The 22640-nt window shown below is 45.2% G+C and overlaps 1 protein-coding gene and 1 long non-coding RNA gene across 3 annotated transcripts in view; one reads left to right on the top strand and one right to left on the bottom strand.

Annotated features, from left to right (window-relative positions):
* Positions 1-125: 125 nt before the first annotated feature.
* Positions 126-15641, top strand: LOC115087241. The gene is made up of 4 exons (XR_003855468.1): positions 126-201; positions 11481-11651; positions 11864-11968; positions 15466-15641. It is a non-coding gene; the product is annotated as an uncharacterized LOC115087241 (long non-coding RNA).
* Positions 9789-22640, bottom strand: part of SPEF1 (sperm flagellar 1) — a 157342-nt gene continuing 144490 nt past the window's right edge. The window contains exons 6-7 of one of the 2 annotated variants that reach the window (XM_029594167.1): positions 15255-15363; positions 9789-11941 (exon numbers count right to left, since the gene is read on the bottom strand). In XM_029594167.1, coding sequence (XP_029450027.1) covers positions 11834-11941; positions 15255-15363 — 217 coding nt within the window. In that variant the 3' untranslated portion in view covers positions 9789-11833. The remainder of the gene's footprint in view (positions 11942-15254; positions 15364-22640) is intronic. The other variant, XM_029594163.1, reaches the window with a different exon arrangement.

Below are 22640 nucleotides of genomic sequence, written 5' to 3'. Positions count from 1 at the left end.
AAACAGTGAGGGGGGAGGGGGGTGGGGGGGGCAGCCGAAACAGAGGCATTAACACCACAAGGCACGTGAGAGGGGAAAAGCAGCACCAGAATGTTTGATGTGGAAAACAAAACAAAATGAAATGATATATTCCCAACTAGCTAAAAAAATAACAAGTCACTGAAAAGGAGAATGTATCCAGAAACAAAATCAGAACCAAAGGTAAGAACAGAAGTTCAAAGAAGGACTCTTTGCCATTCAGCTGAAGAAGAATATAGAATGGTTAGGATCAATGACTTGAAATTCAACTATTTCAGTGGTTTCCAAATCTGTCCTCAGATCCCTGGCTGTTGAATTTTCAGTATTTCCACAATGAATATGAATGACATGTTTATATACAATGGAGGCAGTGCATGCAAATATATGTCTTGCATATTCACTATGGATATCTCAAAAACCCGACTGACTAGTAGTCACTAAGAATAGGTTTGGGAACCTTTGAACTCTGGGGAAGTTGTAGATTAGGAGAAGTGTCTTCCATCTATATCCTTGACAGATCATGTGAACCAGTATGACTCAGACATGCTCATCTTTGATGAAGAAAAGTTATGCACCTTTTATCCTAATAAAGCATCAAAATATAAAAAGTAAAAAAAGACCTAAACCCAAGATCAAATAGAAAAGAAAGAGCCAAAAATTGGATAACTTCATATTTTGAGGAACCTAGAAAGTAGTGTGGATTTATTTATGATCTGGTCAATTCCTTGGCTAATGCAGAAAAGGAACTCCAAGAAAAACTAACTTGAACACTGGTGATGTTTTCAATTCTTATAAAAGCTAGCTTACAAAAAGTAGCTCTAACTAAAATGTTTTCTCATTGAAAAAGGAAATAAGTATCTTAAGAATTTGATGAAAGTAAGTACCAGTAAATAGGGATTTTATTTGCACCCAATCATTTATCAAAATTATTAGAAACAATATAATACTTGACAAAAAAAGAGACTATACAATACTTGGTTAGCTTAAAAATTCAGACAATATGTATGCATGACATTAGATGTATTTTCAGTGAACCAAACAGAAGATAGCTTGAAAATAATTTAAAGCATGGATCTGTACTAAAGAGCACAGTTTTTCATATGATCTAATGCATTAATTTGCAAGACATTTAATCATTTTGTATCTAAGCTTACAAAAGGTGTTTTAAAATAGGCTCCTAAAACACTTGTTTTGTATATGCCAGGTGAAATAAGAGATCTTACTTAACGTTAGATGAGAGGAACTTAGAGCAAGGTTGTGTGCTTTACTCTTGCAGAGGTATACAGCACATACTTTTAACTACAATTTGCTAGTCCAGGTATGCCAATGTTGAAGCAGGGAAATCACTTTGCCTGTGTAGTTTCAACTCTAGAGTTGCTCTCCTTACAGGTGGCTGCTCGCTACTTATAAGAAAGTCAACTGGGATATTTCTTTTCTCCACAAAAATTCTGTTTATTTTTACAAGCTATTTAGTCAGCTGTTTTTATTTTATGAACTGCAGGAGGACCAGAAGTTTGTCTTTGGCCATTTAGAAGTAGTTTCAAGAATATTATCAAAGACATCTTAATTTACAACAGAATTTCCTATTGGCTGCTGGATAAGACAAGATCATGTGACTCAATATAAAATGAACTATTGGAGAGTCATTAATAAAGTAAAGTAGTGCAGAGGTTACATAGTTAGGCAATAGTCAACATTATCAAACTTTCTTTTCCTGCAATTTTTGTTTTTAGACTGCCTCATTCATTCAATACTGAAAATATATTGACCCACCACTGCAAATAATGAGAAAATAATTATTTTCTTTCAAATACTGTCAGGCCAATTCAATAAGAGGTGCAAGAGAGCCGGTGCTCCGAGTTGAGCACCCGCTCTCCCGACGTGCGCCCAGCACCTCTCCTGGGTGCGCAATTTTGTATTTAAATGAGGCCAGGTGCTAATAAGGAGGCACTAGGGATAAAAAGAGCAACCCTAGCAACTCCTTATTAGCGGAAGAGGCGGCTGTCAGCGGGTCCAACAACCGACACTCAATTTTACTGGTGTCAGTTTTCAAGCCTGCTGACAGCCACGGGTTTGGAAAACGGATGCCGGCAAAATTGAGCATCCATTTTGGACCCCCCCCAACCTGCAGGTAGATTTTATTTTTCTTTTCTTTTTTTAATTTTTGGTTCCTATGACTTATCGCTAGGATATTAAGTCGGAGGATATACAGAAAAGCAGAATTTTCTGCTTTTCTGTATATCCTTAGATCCCTTAGAACTTAACGCCTGCCCTTGGTAGACGTTAATTTCTGAGAGTAAAATGTGCGGCTTGGCCACACATTTTACTTTCAGTATTCCAGGCGACTAATAGGCTCATCAACATGCATTTGCATGTGAAGAGCGCTATTAGTTTCGGGGGGGGGAGGGGTGAAGGGGTTGGCCACATGTTTTCCATGTACAGTATAAGGGGTACAGTACAGTTTTCCATGTACAGTATAAGGGGTAATAATAGTATGTCTAAAACGCGCAGCCAAACGGGCTAAACGGTGCGCTCGGCCGAGCGCACCGTTCTGTATCAGCCTTTGTATTTGCAAAAATTAGAGATCCCTTTCAACTATGACTGAGCTTATGTCATTTTGCAGTATCAGAGCAGTAAAAGAGTCCTGCATCCACTACCACATCTTAAAAATAACATGGCGATCGATATTCAAAAGCCATTTAGATGGATAACTGATATTCGGAGTTAGCCAGTTAACTTATGTAGCTAACTCTAGCTGGGTAGTAGGGCCAACCTAAAGTTAGCCGGTTATACATAACCGGCTAACTTTAAGATAGCTGGATATATTCAGTGGTGCCACTGTGCCGCTGAATATACCCTGCTAGTTAGCCAAGCCGCTCAGTGACTGAATATTGCCCCATGGTATCTCATTTCTGTTGGAAGAGTTTCACACAGCATTTTGAGAACTGAAATTTTGTAAATCCCAAAAAAGAAAGGAAGCAAGATTTTTTAAGCAACAACATCAATTACATTGGTACCCAGGATCAATAAAGAAAAAGCTGGAAAAATGCCTACTTTCCTTCGAAAGTAATATTTCAGCTTAGTTGACCAACACTAACTTGGCAGAAATACTCCCTTCCATTGTATAGAATTAGCATATGCTATTACAGGTAGTTCATTCTTTCTTGTTTTTACATTTAGCTCAGTTGGAAACCAGCGCTGGGATCATGGTCCCATTAGCCTTCATTCACCACTACCTGGGGACTTTTCTTCTGTTTTTAATAAACCCATCTTCACCCTCTCTCACTGTTCCTAGGATGGCTATTTCAGCAATGGTCTTGAAGTTGAGAGCCATGCGCCAGAGCTTCTTCTGGAACCCTGTATTATGGGTTTTAAATCCAGCTACCAGGCATCACCCTTATTGATGGCCACTATTCCCTCTCCTGAAAGGAACTTTGAATGCTGCCCTCTAGGCATTCCCAGTCCCAGCCAACCTGGGATGCTGAGGATCTTCCACATGAGCTACCAAGCCAGCTCAAAATGAAGTTTTTCTTAGTATTTTCAGGCCAGGATCAAATGCATTAGGGATTTATTAACAGAACCTCGGGCCATGATGAATCTAACATTGGTTCAGAGCAGTACTAGTGAGGGAACAGACTTTCTACCATTTACCAGCTTGAAAATTATAGTGCATTATCTACTATCTGTGTGGAAGGTAACTTTTTCAAGATGCAATTTGCATCTTGGAAGCTATATAATTAGGTTTCAGATTTTAGGTTTTAACTACTAAACACTGATAAAACACCTCCAGTGCAAAAAATAAAATAAAATAGGTGTTTATTGGATAAAGGAAAAATACCACTTCCCTTAGAATTCTCTCATCCATCCCCTTGCCTGCTTTGGATCCTCTGCTCTTTTTTTGTGCCTTTTCTATGTTAATGACTCCTCAGCTACACAAATGTATGCATTGAATTCAACTGGAAAAGGTACCAAGTAATAGTACCTGCGCCGCAAAAAGTGCAGTTGCTTACCTATAACAGGTGTTCTCCTAGGACAGCAGGATGTTAATCCTCACATGTGGGTGACATCATCCGATGAAGCCCAGCACGGAAAACTTTTGTCAAAGTTTCTAGAAGCTTTGACCAGCAGACTGAGCATGCCTAGTCTGCTACTATCCGCGCGTCCACATGAGGTCCCCTTTCAGTCTCGTAACTTGGCAAAATACAAGTAAAAAAATAAAACAACAAACCGAAGGTGAACCCAACTCCGTGGGGAGGCAGGTGGGATTCCTGAGGACTAACATCCTGCTGTCCTAGGAGAACACTTGTTACAGGTAAGCAACTGCGCTTTCTCCTAGGACAAGCAGGATGGTAGTCCTCACATGTGGGTGAATACGAAGCTCCAGACAGCCCCTGCTAAAAGGAGAGAACAATGCGATCAAACAAGGTGCCAACGGGCGCAACACAACTGTGGCGCTGTGGAACAGCAGGGGACTGTCTGGTAACCACAAAGGCTTGAAGAGGTGGGTTCAAGCTTGGAACAGGTTGCGCAGGATAGATTGACCAAAGGCACTGTCGTGACGCCCATCTTTATCCAAGCAATAATGAGCCACAAACGTGTGAAGAGAACTTCAGGTTGCAGCTTGGCAGATTTTAACGATGGGGACTGCACGCAAATGTGCCATCAACGTTGCCATAGCCAGGCAGTGCGATCAAAGTACAAAGCCAAGGCCCTTTTGCAGTCCAAGGTAGGAAAAGCCCGTTCTCCTGGATGGGAATGAGGCCTTGGAAAGAAGGTGGGCAAAATGATAGACTGGTTGATATGAAAATCAGACACAAACTTGGGCAGAAAATTCGGATGCGTACTCAAGACCACACGATCGTGAAAGAACCTCGTGTATGGTGTATCCATAACCAGAGCCTGAAGCTCACTGACCCTAAAAGCTGAAGTAATCGGCACTAGGAATATGACTTTCCAGGTGAGGAACTTCAGGTCACAGATTGCAGCGGCTCAAATGGAGGACATATGAGCCGCGCGAGGACAACATTGATGCAACCAGAGGCCTAAGAGGAGGCTTCAGCTGGAGGAGGTCCCGCATGAAGCGGCCCACTAAAGGTTGGATCGAAACGATCATGCCAGTGACATCTCGATGGTGCACGCTGAGGTGCACTCTGACTGAGCTAGTCTGAAGCCCAGACTTGGACAGGTGCCACAGGTAGTCCAAAAGCCAGGGGAGAGGGCATGAGAAAGGGTCCAAATCATGGCCCTCGCACCAGATGGAAAAACTTTTCCACTTCAAGCTGTAGGACTTCCTGATGGAGGACTTTCGGGATGCCACCAGGACCTGGGAGACACAGTCTGAGAACTCCAAAGGCTGGAGGACTACGTGCTCAACATCCAAGCTGTTAGGGCCAGTGCCCGGAGGTTCGGATGACACAAGGTGCCCTGATTCTGTGAGATGAGATCGGGCGCCGTCCCCAGCCGAATGGGTGCCCACACTGACAGGTCCTGCAGAAGCAGAAACCAGACCTGTTGGGGCCAAGAAGGTGCCACGAGTATTATGGTCCCCCTGTCCTGGTGAAGCTTCAGCAGAGTCCTGAAGAGGAGCAGTAGATGGGGGTACATGAATAGCAGGCCCTTCCCCCAGTGGAGAAAGAAGTCATCGCAGGCCATATGGCAGTCCCCTGATACCAGGAAGCAATACCTGCTCAACTTGTCGTTGTGTGGGGAGGTGAGGAGATCCACATCTGGTGTATCCCATTGGCGAAATAATGCCACTGACACCTCCGGGTTGAGGGACCACTCGTGTGGCTGGAAGGAGCAGCTCAAACGGTCTGCTAGCACGTTGAGATGGCCTGGCAGGTAGGTCGCTTGCAGAGACATTCCATGTGAAAGGACCCAGGTCCACACTTGTACTGCCTCGTGGCAGAGGAGGAATGAACCGATGCTACCCTGCTTGTTGACATACCACATCACAACTTGGTTGTCTGTCCTAATTAGGATGTCCTTGATGACAACAGGTCTCTGTACACCCACAGAGCGTACCAAATTGCTCGCAGCCCCAGGAAGTTTATCTGAGAGCGGGCTTTGGAGGCAGTCCAGATACCTTGCATATGGATACCATTCACATGGGCTCCCAAGCCTTGATGGGAAGCATCTGTGGTGAGAATCACCTGAGGTGAAGAGGGTTGGAAGGGAAGTCCTTTTTCTAGGTTGGAAAGATCTTCCCACCAGGATAGAGACACTCTTAGAGTGTCCATGACTAAGATGGGAGCTTCGAGATCCTGGGAAGCCTGCTGCCACTGAGACCGTAGGGTCCATTAGGCTATCCTCATGCAGAAGTGAGCCAGAGGGGTCAATGGACAGAGACTGCCAAATGGCCTAGCAAGCGGAGCAGAAGGCAAGCTGGCACCCTCCGGCTGTTCCGGACAAGGGTAGCCAGCAAGGCAAGGGCGATCACCCGGTGTTGAGGCAAAAAGGCTTTCGCCTGTACCGTGTCCAGCCTGGCGCCTATGAAGTACAGTTGAGGAGATAGGCAGAGATGAGACTTGGGGAAGTTTATGACAAACCCCACAGTCTGCAGTGTTTGCACCATCAAGGTCAGAGCGTGCAAAGCTCTGGAACGGGAGTCGCTCATGATCAAAAAGTCGTCCAGGTAAGGGAACATGTGCACCGAGTGACGCTTGAGGTAGGTGGCCACCACCTCTAGGCATTTGGTAAAGACGTAGGGGGCCAATGCCAGCCCGAAGGGTAGCACTTTGTACTGGTAATGTGCTTTTCCCACCACGAAGCAGAGGTACTTCCGGGGGCTGGAGACAATTGCAATGTGTGCGTAAGCCTCCTTGAGATTGAAGGAGCAAAGCCAGTCTCCTCTTCAGAGGAGTGGGATCAGTGGGCCCAGAGAGACCATCTTGAACTTTTCTCTTACGAGAAACTTGTTCAACGCCTGGAGGTCGAGAATGGGGCGCAAGCCGCCATTCCTCTTCAGAATGAGGAAATACCTTGAATAGAACCCTCGGCCTTGCTGATGGTGAGGGACCGGTTCCACCATGCCCCCACACGAGGAGGGTGGAGAGTTCCATCTGAAGTATGACCTGGTGGGTGGATGAACCCCACGATGGACATGGGGGCAAGGTCTCTGGGAGTCGACTGTGTTCAGACAGTACCCCTGATGGATGACAGTGAGGACACATCAGTCGAAGGTGATCTTTTCCCAGCGGTGGGCGAAGCTCAAGAGCCTGCCTCTGACTGGGGGATCCGGTGTCAGGGGTACAGTCAACTGACCTTCGTTCCCTTGCCGCCAGTCAAAATCCCATGGCCAGGGCTTGCTGTGGCATCGGTTGGGGTCTGGGCACTCGCTTTGGTGAGAACGGCCCCTGGAATTGGTGCGTGGTTTATGAGCCTGGGAGGTTGGAGGATAATATTTCCTTTGCCAGTAAAAGGACTTCCAGGAACCTGGCCTGGAGGATTTCCTGGCTAAGGATGGGCCTTCAGAGGCGCTAGCAGACAGCTGTTGAAGGGTATCATGATGATCCTTCAATTGTGCTACAGCATCCCGGACCTTATCCCAAAGAAGTTTTCAACTGTGCAGGGGAGGTCGGCTAGCCTATCCTGAACCTCCAGACAGAGGTCAGAGGCCCGAAGTCATGCCATTCTCCCGGCACCGATGCCCACCACCGCTACTCAGGTTGCTGTCTCAAAAACATCAAAAGTGGAACGAACCTCATGTTTTCCCGCTTTGAGATCCAGCATGGTAATGGCTGAGAGGGACTCTTACTGCTGTTGAGGCAGGCTCTCTGCAAAATTCTGGACCCATTTCCAGAGATTGCGGTTATACTGAGTCATATAAAGCTGGTAGGTGACAATGTGGGCCACCAGCATGGCGCCTTGGAAGACTTTCCTACCCAGGGCATCAAGCTCCCTGTGCTCACGACCTGGAAGGGCAGAGGCATGGGTGCGAGAGCGCTGGGCCTTTTTCAAGGCAGACTCTATGACCACCGACTGGTAGGGAAGATGCTGCTTTTCAAACCCCATGGCCTGCTGCACCAAGTAGGTGGCATAGGTCTTTCTATTGACGCGGGAAATAGAAATGGGATGCTCCCACATGCGGAGGAGAAGGTCCTTAAAAATATCGTGGATCAGAACTGCCACAACCTCCTTAGGACTTCCAGCATCTGTAAGGAGCTGAAAAGGAATGGCTTCAGCCATGGCCCTGACAAACCCCGCAAAGGACAAATCCTTGGGAGGCAACCTGCACCATTCCTCCAGTGGAGAGGACTCCGAGAAGGGCTCGTCCAAATAGTCTGAGGACGAGTCCGTGGAGTCATCACCCCAAGGGTTGTAAGGCCCCTCTTCCTCACTGGGACCAGTATGTCGTGGGCGAGGTCCGTGAGGAGTATCAACCCCCGGCTTTGGAGGCCTCAAAGGCACTGCAGGCATTGAAGGTTCCCTTGGCATCGAGGAGACCAGAGGCCATGGTAGCCCAGAAGGACCCGGCACAGGCTCGGGTAACCGTGGTCTGGGAAACACGGTACTGGCCATATCTTCCTTCTCGGAGGACCCGAGAATTGAGATCGCTCCGGTGGGGGGCATCCGTGGCTACTGGGGAAGGTCCCGTGGGCATGGGTTGCGATGGAAGAGTGCACAGGAGGATGTCCAGATGCTCCAGAAGGGTGCTAGTATCAAGGGTGGAGGCTCGGGTACCAGTACAGGGGCTAGTGGCACCAGCAGCTCAACGCTCTGGAGTGCTTTGAGCACTGCGGACTGCACTCTGCGGTCCAACTCCTCCTGAAAGTCTGGAGTGGTCAGGACTGATAGAGGGGGACACAGCGTTACGAGCTCTTTCTCTGATCTCCGAGGTGGCACGGTACCCAGCTCTGGTGTCAGTGGGGAATGCCGAGGACTACCAGGGGCATTGGAGGATGGGGCCTCCAATGGCCAGTGTTGCTTTGAAGGTGGCTCGGCAGGCGCTGATGCTGCTCCAGAACCGGTGACATGCTTCAATGGCTACCGGTGGTGATGTTTGCGGGATCTTCTTTGGTGCTTGGCCAGGTCCTTCCCTGGTGCCGAGGAAGTGGAAGATCCTGATGTCTGGGAGAGCAGTGAGACCATCGACAATCTATCAACGTCCCCTCAATCCTTGGAGGTACTAGTGAGAGGAACAGCCAGGGGAAGCGTATCCGAAGGCTCCCCGCGACCTCTCGGTATTGATGGGACTGATGCAGGAGTAGAAGGAGCAGACTTTGGGGCCCTGAAAAGTTTCTCCATCTTATCGAGGTGCGACCAACGCCCTTTGGGGGTCATCTGATCACATAGACGGCACCCAAGGACGTTGTGCGAGGCCCCCAGGCAGAGGATACAAACAGCATGTGGATCTGTGATGGACTTGGTCCGCGGGTACTGGGGGCACCGACGAAAGCTGGCCAATGCAATACAAACACCCGGTGTGTGGTCGATGACTGGCGGTCACTGCGAGGCGAAAGTAGGGAATCGACCACAAAATTGGAAAAAATGGATAATAGGAACCTACCAGAATGAGGAGGCACCAACCGCGAAGGGGGACCTGACGAAGAAAAATGACAGAAACCCTAAATGTATTTGAGAAAACAAGAAAAACTGGAGAGCTCCACGACCATGAGGCAACTGCACCGTGGAAAAGAAGAGACTGAAGGGGGACCTTGCGTGGATGCATGGATAGTAGCAGGCTGGGCATGCTCAGTCTGCAGGTCAAAACTTCTAGAAACTTTGATAAAAGTTTTCCATGCTGGGCTCCATCGGATGATGTCACCCACATGTGAGGACTACCATCCTGCTTGTCCTAGAAGAAACATCAATACACACAGTGATTGTTTTTTGCACTCTCAAAGAACCCCTAATTAGCTGGAAAATAAACTCCTCAATTTATAATTTATAAACACCTTAGAATAGAAGCCCTGTATATTATGTTACAATATTGTCTTCTTATTTATTTATGTTTGTTTGTTTGTTTATTTGTTATGTATAATTAATTATTCACCTTTCAAGCACACAATAAAGTGCAGTACAATCAAAACATCAATGAAATACATGTCTCAAAGGTTATTTTCACATAAAAATACTAATCTTCTCCAAACAGGGAATTACTTCCATGGTCAGAGAGGGTTAGTGCTTAAAGAAGAACTGCTATCAATTCAGACTGCAATAGTGTGCATCTCTGAAGGTACTGGAAATGTAGCAATAGGAGCAAACTGAAAAATATCTTATTTTTCATGATATCTGAAATACTATTTATTATATAGTCCAGCTAACATGAAGAGAGAGCTTAATAGTAATGAAGTCAATTTTCAGCCTCCATGCAGAGCTTGCAGGCTCTGTACTCAATGAGCTTGCAAGCTCATGTTCAAAGCAAAATTCCCCAAGGAATTCCCCTTTGAAGATATCTGGCCCAATCAAACCGTGGGTACAAGAGTAACCTCAGAGTTTGCAGGCACATATTTTCAGCCAGGAGAAAATAGACCCCCCCCCCCCCTTTTTCCCCTGGAAGTTCAAGGAGGAGGGGTCAGTTTTCAAAGTGGCCTACTCTGTGGAAGAACACCCATCCACCCATGGAGAATCCCTTTGAAAATTGCCCCCAGTGTAATCAGTGACATACATTGTATCTCACATCAGTATAACTGCACTCAAATAATAACACTGTATAAACTTTATAAAACTGCAACACATATCCAAGAAATACTTACAGTTTGAAGGAATAAATAGGAGTAAAAAATGAGAAGTAACACTGGATCGAGGCAAAATGTATGCTACTGATGATATGAGTATAAATGATTTTTGTGTCAGATGGACATGAATGGATACATTTTCAATCTGGGGTCTAAGATACAAAGCACATGCATACTTTTCAGCCCGAACAAACCAGCTTGATCTGCAAACACATGACACCTCACCAGCATAATTTCTGTTTGAAGATAGGGTGGGTTATGTGCATATTAAATCCACGTGTAATTGAAGTCGTCTCAAGGGAGGGTATTTAGGATGTATGTACATCTTTTAAACTTTCATGTACACAGGTAGTTTTCTCCCCTGAACAAGTTAAGGTTCGCCCACCCCGAGCACCTCTTTTTACTGAATATCCAGGTAGGCGGATTCAGTATTGCTAGCTGCACAATCCCCATTTTTACCCACATAGTTCCTAGCTAAACCCTTGAAACTTTACCCTTAAAATGTTACATAAAACTGGTTTAAAACTGAAGGTATTTTTGGTTTGATTGCATTGTTATGTTCCTAATTTGTTCTCAGTTTGCTTGATTACAGTCTGACAGATTGCAAGTTCTCTTTTATATACAAAAATAAGATTTTTTTGAGCTGTGTTTATAAACAGCAAGCAAAATCATACTAATCCACAAATGGAGTGCAAGGTCCCTTTTATGTGATGGTTTAGCATGAGCATATTTTGAGCAATAAGAAGAGTTGGCTGGATATTAGCGTGTATTATTTCTTTCTAGGAAAACCACAGCAAATCATTTTTCAGAGAAAACTGTATGTGGCTTTCAGCCTAAAGCCAGGAGAGATTAAAATATGGTATCTGTAACAGCATAAAGTGATCATTCATTATAAAGAGAATAATTTGGAACTGGCAAGAAACTGCAGTGGTAGTTATAATGACTGCCAGTAAGGTATGTCTTATACAGAAAATGCCATTTATCGTAACACTCATTTTATTTCAGCCCCATGTGTTGGGTTTCATTAACACTGATCATCTAGAATACCACGTCAGCATCCAGTGTTTGCATCCCTTAAAGCACGCACTTTTAAGACACCATATTTGACCCAGAGAAATGGGTAGAGTAGCAGAGCCTCATTTTGATTTCTTTTCTGCCTGCTGTAGCCTTCTGGTGAGATCATCAATCCTGATATTCTTCATTTGGAGCAGTTGCTCGAGTCTGCGCACTTTCAACTGTAAAATCTGCAAAGACAAACATTAAACCCTAAGGTATGCAATTGTAAAAGTGTGTTGTGTATAACAGACAATAGGGTGCATAGAAGACTCCAGAGAAAATGTCAGTTTTCATCCAGCCCTAATTTTTTCAATCCTAAACAAAAACATTGTCAAATGTTTGCAATATTCCAAGAGAATAAGCATGACTGTGAAATACAGAATTAGAAGAAAATCTAGTAGATCAGACCGACATCTAGTGGGTATAAAAAATGTGCAGAGCATGTTCATGAAAGCAAAAACATTAGCTCAAATGCTGGATGAAATAAAAAAATAGAATAGAAATGAACTAGATTGCATTAAATCTAAGTCAGGGGGAGGTGCTATAGATAGCCAGAGCCAAAGCAGGATAAGTTATGAATGAGATCAGACAAAATGTAAGTCATTCTCAAATTCACTCCAAAAATTTGAACCACTCACAATGCAACTCAAAATTGCCATATTTTCCAGTTATGATCTTTTTAATTTGGGTTTGGGTGTTGATATTTCAAAATTTCCACTTCAAATTACATAATACATAGATTTATAATACTTTTAAATATTCTAAATCTGTGAATATTTCTGGAAATTCAAATCTGTGCACGCAAATCTAACTTTAAAAATAATCAGATTCAAACTAAGGGGGTCATTCTCTAACGCTATCGCATGCAAAAAGGGACTTTTTGCGTGCGATAGCCAGCTCGGGGCGGAGTCGGCCCCGGAAGAGGAGGAGTTGGGGCGGCACCGGGGGCCGATGCTGCGGACACATCGCTGGCGGCGAAAGGTAAGATTCCTTATCGTCGCCAGTTTTTATGGTGTAGCTATTCAGCGCGAAAGCTGGCAGCAATCGCACTGCAGAGGTGCGATCGCTGCCGGCTATCGCAGGACCACCCCCCGCTTCGCCCCCCCTGCCCCCCCCGTTACCGCCGGATCCAGGCCTAAGTTGAAGCTGACTCTGATTATCAAAGTAAATGCAAAAATATAGTCACAGATTTAAATTAGTTTGGAGGAATTTCACCAACCCCCTACAATAAACTTAAGACCAAATTTTCGATGGTCTGCGCGCATAAAATCCGGGGGATACGCGCGAGGCCGGGCCGTACATGCACCGAGCGCATTTTAGAAACGGCCCAGCCATGCACATATCTCCCGGTATGTGCAGAAGTGCTGGGCCAGCGAAAAGGGGTGGGCCGGGGGCAGGGTCTGGGCGGGAAGCGGCGGGGGGAAGCGCACGCTGGCAGCTGGCTGGCACGGAAGTTACTTCTGCTCTAAAGGAGCAGTAAGTATTAAAACAAAAAAAATTAGACTAGTTAGGTAGGGGTTAGGTGTCGAGGAGGAGAGGAGAAAAGGTAGGAAGGGTAGTTAGGGGGATAGGAAAGTTCCCTCCCAGTTCGCTCTTTAATTGGAGCGGAATGAGAAGGAACTGGGGAAGGCCTACTCATGTCATTGCACATTTGTTTTTAAACCCCCCCCCCCCCCCCCCCCGCGCACGTGAGTCTCGACCAGCCCACACATGCGAGTGCGGATATTAAAATCCGGCACACATGTGCACGTAGGAACCGTCTTTTATAACATGAGCACAGCGACGCACGCATGTTACAAAATCGCCATGTCCATGTGCGCGTGCCGGGAACTGTGTGCACATGGACGCCCGCACGCTTGTTTTAAAATTGACCCCTTAATGAGGACAATTTTAAAAAGAATTTATAAATGTTTAGGTTGGGGCAAAAAAGTACACATGTAGATGGCATTTTCATATCTTGATCTTAACTTTTCAAGGCAAAATTCTAACAGGTCGATACTGTAACGTGTGGTTGAAGATTTCCCATCTGTAACGTGCTGGGAGCGCACAATTCAGACGCGTAAGGCGATTCAGCGATACAGTCTCCAGTTTCACGCGTCCTTAGCGCTTTTTAAAACAGACACATAACCCTTTCCGCACGCAGCATGTATATGCTATGTAAATGAACGAATTAGCTGTATAATGAAGGAATTAGCTATTCCCCTCCGATACTGTGACGCGCGCTCAGATTATCTCCTTTGTAACCCGCTATTTTGCCGCATCCTTAACCTGTTAGTTTACCGCCACCCTCTACTTGGTGTTAGTGTGGTGTTCGAAAATTAAAACGGGAATAAAGTGTAAAAAATGGTGTAAAAAAAGTGTAAAAACATTGCTTACCTGCCCTGGCCCCGTCCGGTCTCCGGTTCAGCCCCAGTCCTGTCCCCTCCTCCCGAAGCAAAAAAAAAAAAAAAAACCCCCGAAAAAGTAGCAAGGCTCGGGCCTGCTACGGTAGTCCCTTCTCCCTTCTCCTCTCCTCCCAATTTCGGCGCTCAAGGCGGCCGGGTGGGCGTGCATTCATCCAGGCAGAGGGAGCCGGCGGCGAAAGCGGCCTCCGGCTCCCTCTGCCTGGATGAATGCACGGCCCCCGCCGGCAGTGAATGAATGCCCGTGCGATTTCGGTGCTCAAGGCAGTCACATGACGTGACGTCACGCCTTGAGCGCCGAAATCGCACGGGCATTCATTCACGGCCGGCGGGGGCCGTGCATTCATCCAGCGGCCCCCGCCGGCCGTGAATGAATGCCCGTGCGATTTCGGTGCTCAAGGCAGTCACATGACGTGACGTCACGCCTTGAGCGCCGAAATCGCACGGGCATTCATTCACGGCCGGCGGGGGCCGTGCATTCATCCAGGCAGAGGGAGCCGGAGGCCGCTTTCACCGCCGGCTCCCTCTGCCTGGATGAATGCACGCCCACCCGGCCGCCTTGAGCAGTTTTGTTTTTTTTTTTTGCTTCGGGAGGAGGAGACAGGACTGGGGCTGCACCGGAGACCGGACGGGGCCAGGGCAGGTGAGCGGGGGCTGGGGGATAGTTTGCCGAGCATCGGGGAACATAACTGTCCACTTCCTGGTACCTGTCATTTCAAATGTCATTTGAAATGACAGATACCAGCGCAGCCGTGAAGCGTTAGCCCCGCGAACCCAGGATACTGTATAGGCGCTCTATACAGTAAAATGGGTTGCGCGGGCCTAACGCTTGCCTAAGGCTTCGCAGCCGCGGCATGCATTTGCATGCAATTAGAAGAGAGTATCGAGCGCTAGGTGAAGAGAACTGTGCGTGCGGGGAACGAGGGTGCGCCTGACACTGCCGCACTGTTTCTACCGCGGCCTTAGAGTATCGATCTGTAAATGCAGTAAAAGCAAATATATATGTCCGTTGATAGTGCTGTACCCACAGCAAACAGTTTTTGTATGGAATTGGTGTGACAGCAATATTTGAAAACAAAGGAGTTTTTTTTTTTTTTACCTGAACAGCTTCTTGCGTTTCTTGCAGTGCATGTTCCTTTTCTGCTAACTGAATGCGAAAACTTGTGTCACCGTGGATTGTGTGTGTGTATCCCTGATGCTGACTTTTGCTAGAAAAAATAAAAGCATAAAAATGCAAACAATATACAATATAACACCATTTTGACAGATGCATTTAGGTGTATTTTTGCATGTCCATTCCTTTGTTTCAGCTTAGTCCCTGTTGAAGAAGTCGTCTGGTGAAACATGGCCGTGTCGGGGGATGGACTTTGTACACTTCTAAATACGGAGTATGGAGTAAAGCTTGCATGTTTCCGTTTGTGTATTTGAAGTGACTCTAATGAAGACTAGTTGCTGAAAACTCTTTTGAAGCACTGATTGCAACGATAAGCAGAATAAAAGAAATATATTTTTTCTTTAATCATTTCTCTTGGGATTTTTATTACTTTCTCCTCACACTATTTTTGTTTTGAATATACAATCTGTACCATAACGATAAAAGAGAGAGGTGGTCTAGGTTTAAGTATAAAAGACTGGAAGTACAGCTGAAAACTCATCCCAAACCAGCCAAAAAAGCTGATCTAGGCTGATCCAGTTCTGGTTTTGGTCCATTACATACAGGGATATGTAGTTTCATTCATTTCCCTTAGCAAATCAGAACTACAAGTTCCTGCATGCAATGGGATAAAACCAGGATTAATCAGCCTGTTTGGCTGACTGGTAATAAAGATACTTGCACTGAGATTCTGCTTCTGCCATTGTCACTCACTATAAGGTAAATTTTCAGAGTTGCACACACACACAAATTGGCAGATGTGCAAACAAATAGAACATATTCGCATATTGCTACTTATATGCATAAATGTTGACTTAGGGAATGGCCTCTGCTATTATTGGCATCAGTAGCATGGGATCTTCTTAGTGTTTGGGTAATTGCCAGGTTCTTGTGGCCTGGTTTTGGCCTCTGTTGGAAACAGGATGCTGGGCTTGATGGGCCCTTGGTCTGACCCAGCATGGCAATTTCTTATGTTCTTATGTACTTTATATCCTGCCAAAGGGATGCATGTTTGGCTGTGACCTGCTTATATTTAAACCTATCTGGCATAAATGAGAATAAAATTCTTTATAACCAAATATTGATTGGGTGAGGGGTCAGGGTAAACTGGGGGGAATTCAGGTTGAAGAGTCAGGAGGGTCTTGATAACCTAGAGATAGACTGGGCAAACTGATGGGCTAATTGGTAAAACTGGTAATTTCCTTCACGCGTGCATGGTACAAAATGTAAAGTTTTACATATGTAGAAGCCAAGTAGTGAAAAGGAAAATACAAGAGTGAAATATACATGTGTAAATTCTGCAGGGCCATGATGATAACATCCATCTCCCCCTCAGTCCTTCATCCCTCTCCCCAACCCAATCCAACAAATTCCTTTGGTTCCTCCTATCTGTTCATGTCTGGGAGTTCCTCTGTTTCTTCAGTCCCATGGCCCCAGGAGTTGCTGTGCCTGTCTGTGGTCTTGCAGCCCTGAGAGTCACTTTGTTTTTTTTTAGATTTAGATCATGCCTTTTTTTGTTGGTAGCACATGGCAAGTTACATTCAGAAACAGTAGGTATTTCCTTGTTCCCAGAGGGCTTACAATCTAAGGGGTATATTTACTAAACCATTTAATGTGCAAAATACAATGCTTATCATGCTGTTCATCGTGCGATATACACTTATTGCAGCAATATTTTCCCTTAAAAAAACACATGGATTTAAATAAGCTGTTCTGCATGCATAACTTTTGCAAATGAATGCAAAGCAGCTCATTTATACCTAATTTCATTCAAATAAAATAATGTGGCTTCCCAAAAATAGCCATGTTACTTTTAAAAAAGTTAGCTACAGCTAAGGAGTTGTAGCTAACTTTTCTCGGAGACATCAGGGTGCTAATGTGCATCCCGATGCCTCCAAGCTGACATTTAAAGGACCGTGCCAGCCCTAAATAACCTCCTGCCTCCTCCACCCCAGGGATCTGGCTAGACCCCTGCCCATCATCTGCCGAATATAGAGGCAGCCCAGCAGTAAAATATAGTAAATAAACTGAAAATAAAAGTCATGCAGTAATGCCCAATTCCCCTGCCCAAACCTCTCCCCTTTCCACAAAAGTTAACCCCCTCTCCCAAACAACTCTCTCCCACATCGATACTCCTTACCCACCCTATCCCAACCCCCTCTGTCATAACCTGCCTCATGGAGGGCACTGAGATTTGAAACTAATCCAATGGGAGAAATTCTGAATTTATAAGTTAGGGTCTCTAACACTAACAAAACTGAATGATCAAATGGACCTGAAGCAATTTCTCTAAGAAACTGACTGTAAATATGTAGGGTTTTTTTTTTTTTTTGTTTTTAATAGATAACTGGGAATGGCAGGGCCTTTAACATAGGCAATGTCAACTTTAAAAACAGTATTTTTTTCACTGTTTTATCTTTTACATTTTCCAAGTTGAGTGTCCATAATGCTTCTTTATCTTGCAACCCACCAGTGGGTCCTACACCTCTTAACAGCTTTGTTATTAACGAGTGAGGTTTTTGGAACCTTCAGTAATTATAATGAAGATAGTCTGACATTTAAAAGGATGATGTCAGGGAGGAGCAAGATGCGGCATCACCGAAGTCGTGGATTAGTCGCTGGGTGTTCTTTCCTTGTTTTGAGTTACCTTGCTTCAAATGCCTCCTAAACGCAAGGGGAAAGTTCAGGTCTTCCCTCCAGACCCTGCTTTGCCCCCCCCCCCCCCCCCCTCCCAGAAAGCAGGTATTTCTATCCCCAAGATTGGGACCTCTGCTTCTGAAAGTGATGAAGTCCCCGCTGTGATTGTCAGCGAGGGAGTGCTTTCGTCGCTAGGGGAGGAAGTTTCCCTCAATCCTCTTGACCAGCGACTCCCTCCGACTGAGGGACGTGGTTCCCCTACTTTGCTTAACCTGACACCAGTTGAGTGCTGGATTTGGAGGGGCAACTGTGGTGTCAGGTTCCTCATTTTGCTTACTATCGAGGGACATGAATAACCCTGGAGGGCCTGTTCAGGGATGGCATCTGTTTTCACAGGTCCTGGGAGGGGTTCCTGAATCGGTGGATTCTCCATCTGTTTCTGTTGCTTCTCCGGGTTTGGAGAGCTTAGCTTCACATGGTGAGTTCCTCCTATTGCTGACTAAGCTGGAGGTCGTCACTTTAGATTCTCTTTGGGAACTTAGGATGGGTTTTGGGACTTCCATCAATAACTGTAAGAAAAAGATTGACTCCCTTTCCTCCTCATTGGAGCCTTTGGTGCAACAGCATGGAGGAGACTTTTGGAGCAAGGAATTAAGATTAATGCCTTGGAAAAAGACATACAAGATATTAAAGTTTTCAACTGCACTTTAATCAAAAAACAGCTTTTTCTTTCCGGATGCCTAGAATTTTTGGAAAACAATTCTAGGCATTTGAACATTCGTATTCATAATTTTCCTAAAATTATTGGAGAGCAGCCATTGCTGACTATCAGAAAATATTTTTTGGATATTCTACATTGCAAGTGTTGCGGTCCCGACCGCCCCTCTCCTGATCGGGCTTAGGCCCGCCTTCCTCCGCTCCGGCAGCCGCGGGATTCCGCCCAGCCCAGGTCCCGGGGGGTCCTCCGTCCGCGCAGTTCCCACGTGGTGGACGCCATTGCAGGCCTGTTCTCCTCCGGCCTCGCGTGCGAAGAGGCTCCTCTTGTGTGTCCAGCTCCCGGAAGCCCGGCTCCGCCTCCTCGGCTGACGTCACGCTCTGCTCCCGATATAACCGGCGTTCAGTCGTTCACTAAACGCCTTGCAACGAGGCTCCTAGCTGACTAGTTGCTTCCCGTTTGCATTTCCTGTTGACTCCCTGATACCTGGCTTGACTCCGGTTTGCTTCTGACATCGCTACAGCCTGCTGCCTGCCTTGACTCCGGTTTGCTTCTGACTTTGCTACAGCCTGCCGTCTGCCCTGACCCAGGTTGCCACGGACTTCTCTACCGCTTGCCGCCTGCCTCGGTCCCGGTCTGTCACGGACTCCATTACCACTGCCCGCCTGCTCTGGCCCCGAGTGTTACCCTCTGGGCCAGCTTCCTGACCCGGCCTGTCTCTCTGACTCTCTGGCAAACCTCTAGGCGGCTCAGCTCCTAGTGGGCCTCCTGCCCTCCCTACGCACTAGCTCTTCAGGACATTCTCAGCAGTGCCCAAGTCCCAAGGGCCTGGGTCCCTACGGGCTCCTCCCAGGGGGATCCCAGGCTCCGGGTGAAACCTTGCCAGATCGTGCCTCCGCCTCCCGGCCTGCCCTGTGATCACCGATAGGCCGGCCCAAGGGTTCACCATCTACCCTCACAGCAGTTTAGCCGTAACAGCAAGTCTGATTCGATTTCCTTGATCAATCATTTTTATTTTTTGCCAATTTCTTCTCATAATTTACCTATTAATCAGCTGCTTCATTCTATACCTGAGGTTATTTATTTATTTATTTATTTAAAATCTTTTCTATACCGTCGTTTAGTAATGTATCATCACAACGGTTTACATAGGGACACATATATTTAGTTTGGTTAAAAAATGTATCTATGAAAGTGCCATTACAGTGTCGGTACATGCTTATATAAGTTATAAGATAGGTGACATGGATCTGGTCCATTTATATGATTAACAGGGAAATCATACAAGAATGTGCTTAAACTGAAGTTCTCTAACATTATCATTTGAGTATATAAAAAGATAAAATGTGACTATTTGGAAAATTCTGGCCCTGAAATTTTTAGAGAGGAAGACCTTATTGGTTTCCTTTGTTACTAAGGCTGACTTAAGTAAAGTTATGCGCTCAGGGGGGAATTTTAAAAGAGTTGCTTACTTTAAAAGGCCCATATATATGAGTAGCTGGGCCTAGTGCGAGTGACTCATACTTTAAAACAGCCCAATTATGTGCATATATACGCATATGCGAGCAACCAAACGTGCAGGGAAAAGGGGTGGAGTCAGGGCATGTCAGGGGTGTTCCAGGGTGGGTTCAAGATTTATGCATGTAAATCTGTGTTTTAAATCCATTGGCCTTAGTGCATGGCGGGTTGGTAGCCATGCATGTTTACTTATGCTCTTGATGAGATATAAGTCTGAAGAAAAGTCATTTAAGGCCGAAAACCTTAAATGGGTGAGGGGTCTGGGTAAACAGGGGAGAGTACGGGCTGATGAACCAGAGGGGTCTGGATGACCTTGAGAGAGACTGGGCAAATTGGTGGACTAATTGGTAAAACTGGGAATGTCCTTCATGCGAGCATGTTTTAAAATCCACTTTCCTGTGTGTTAAAGCTGACAAATTTTGTTTGCTTCAGTAACCACTTAAAATTAGGAGCACATTTGCGCCATAGACATATTTTACATTATAGGTGCACAATTGTGTGCATGATTTAAAATTCCTATATAATGTGAACCTCTAGATTTAAGAAAAGACAAAAATCAAGAAATGTAAACCAATTTCTTACTTAAATTAGTTTCAGGCCGATACAGTACAGTGCGCTCCGATGGCGCGCATTGTTAACCGACATTTGGACGTGCGTTTTTGACACGCTAGCTTTACCCCTTATTCAGTATAAGTTGGACTTTTCATAATTGTTTTAAAAGAAAAAGATATAGCAAAAAATGATTTATTTCCATGTAGGCACTGAGCTGACTATATGCGCACTCATGATGACTAAATGATGATTTCACAAGTTGGCTGTTTTCCCTAAAGAAGGAGTATTCTCCGAAATGCTGCAGTATAGGGGCGTTCAGACGGCATTAAAAGGGTGAAGCAACATAATAATATTTGGATATACCACATCATAACAGGCATATAGTTCTTAAACTACAGTGAACCCAAGCATAGTTCGATTTATATACAGCTTCAGCGACGAGCACCAGATAAGTGCCTTTCATGCTATAAATTCAATTGCAAACAAAAACAAAAAGCAAAGAAATTTAAAATCATCTGTGTTCAAGCGACTGATGATTATATCCTTAAGCACAGAGAAGCTTGCGCTCATGGGTTACCAGATAACATATTACTGAACCCTGTGCTTCATGATGGCTGCCTAAACACAGTTTCTTAATTATTCCACTCAAACTAATTCAAGTAAGAAATTGGTTTACATTTCTTAATTTAAAATGCCAGTATATGGGCATGCCCATGCACTCGTTTTAAAGTTACCGTCTTATATTTTAGGAATTTAAATTTCCCCTTTTTTGGTCAACCTGATAGAATATTTCTGGATTTATCCAGAGAGGCATACAAGTTTCCTTTCTTTAAGACAGGTTACATTTCCTTTAGGTGCTACATTTATGTTGAGATATCCTTGTGTGTCAAAAGATTTAGTAATTATTTTTATATTTTTTTTGCTTTTGGACTCCAAAAGATTAACATCTTCCCCTGTTCCCACTTGAGCTTGTGAGGAATTATATGTATTAAGCAGAGTTCATGCTAAGCGATTTCCTTTTATAGATTTCCTTTCTGCTCCCATTATTTTCTAGCTCCATTCCCCTCTAATTGTCGACTGACCTAAACTGGAAATTGGGACAGCCGATGATAACTCGGGATTAGCGCGGGAAGGAGTAAGGAGCTGAAGAGGAGGGGAGGGGGGAGGGAGGGTAGAGGAGGAATAGAAGGAACATGGATAGGCTAGGGAGCATGGGAAACAGTTGAAAGAGTAGGGGTTTGAATTGGGGTGTTGTGATTGGCAGCAAGGAAGGGAGTGACGTAACAGCAGTTTGGCGCCATTTGAGTTGGGGTGGCGTGGTGAGAGGGCGCCTGGGGGCTCGCGATCCGGAGTGGGAGACATTTAGGTGTACGTATCTATTGCACAAAAAAGAACAAAAAAAAAATCAAAACGGTATTTATATATATACAATACGTAGTTTGCATAGGGTATTGCTAATCACAAGTTGATCAGACTTCAGCCGCATCATCGGTTTCCTCAGAGGCTCATTGCACGGGGGGATACAGGTCACTATTCATCATATTTGCTCTTCGAACCCATTATCCTTGGTAGTTTCCGCAGTAGGGGTAGCACAGGACCCACGGTGGGCCTTCAACATTTATCTTCTCCCGATATGCCACTTCCTCTCAAACCCTAAACAGACTCATTTCATATATGCTGACGACATCCAAATACTTATCCCAATACACAAATCGCTGGAAGACACCTACAAAAAAACAGCCAATTACCTCACCAAAATAAAGCAATTACTAACCAATATGAGACTTATACTAAACATTGATAAGACAGAAATAATCATGCTGGATAGAAAGAATAATCCTACGCACATACCACCACTCAACATATTAAATCAAAAGTCAGCAATCTCCCCTGGCACCTAATCCCGCAAC

Source organism: Rhinatrema bivittatum, chromosome 1 (genome assembly GCF_901001135.1).
Source record: "Rhinatrema bivittatum chromosome 1, aRhiBiv1.1, whole genome shotgun sequence".
In the NCBI taxonomy this organism is placed as follows: domain Eukaryota; kingdom Metazoa; phylum Chordata; class Amphibia; order Gymnophiona; family Rhinatrematidae; genus Rhinatrema; species Rhinatrema bivittatum.
Note: the sequence above shows the minus strand (reverse complement) of the source record. Positions and strands in the feature narration are given on the sequence as shown.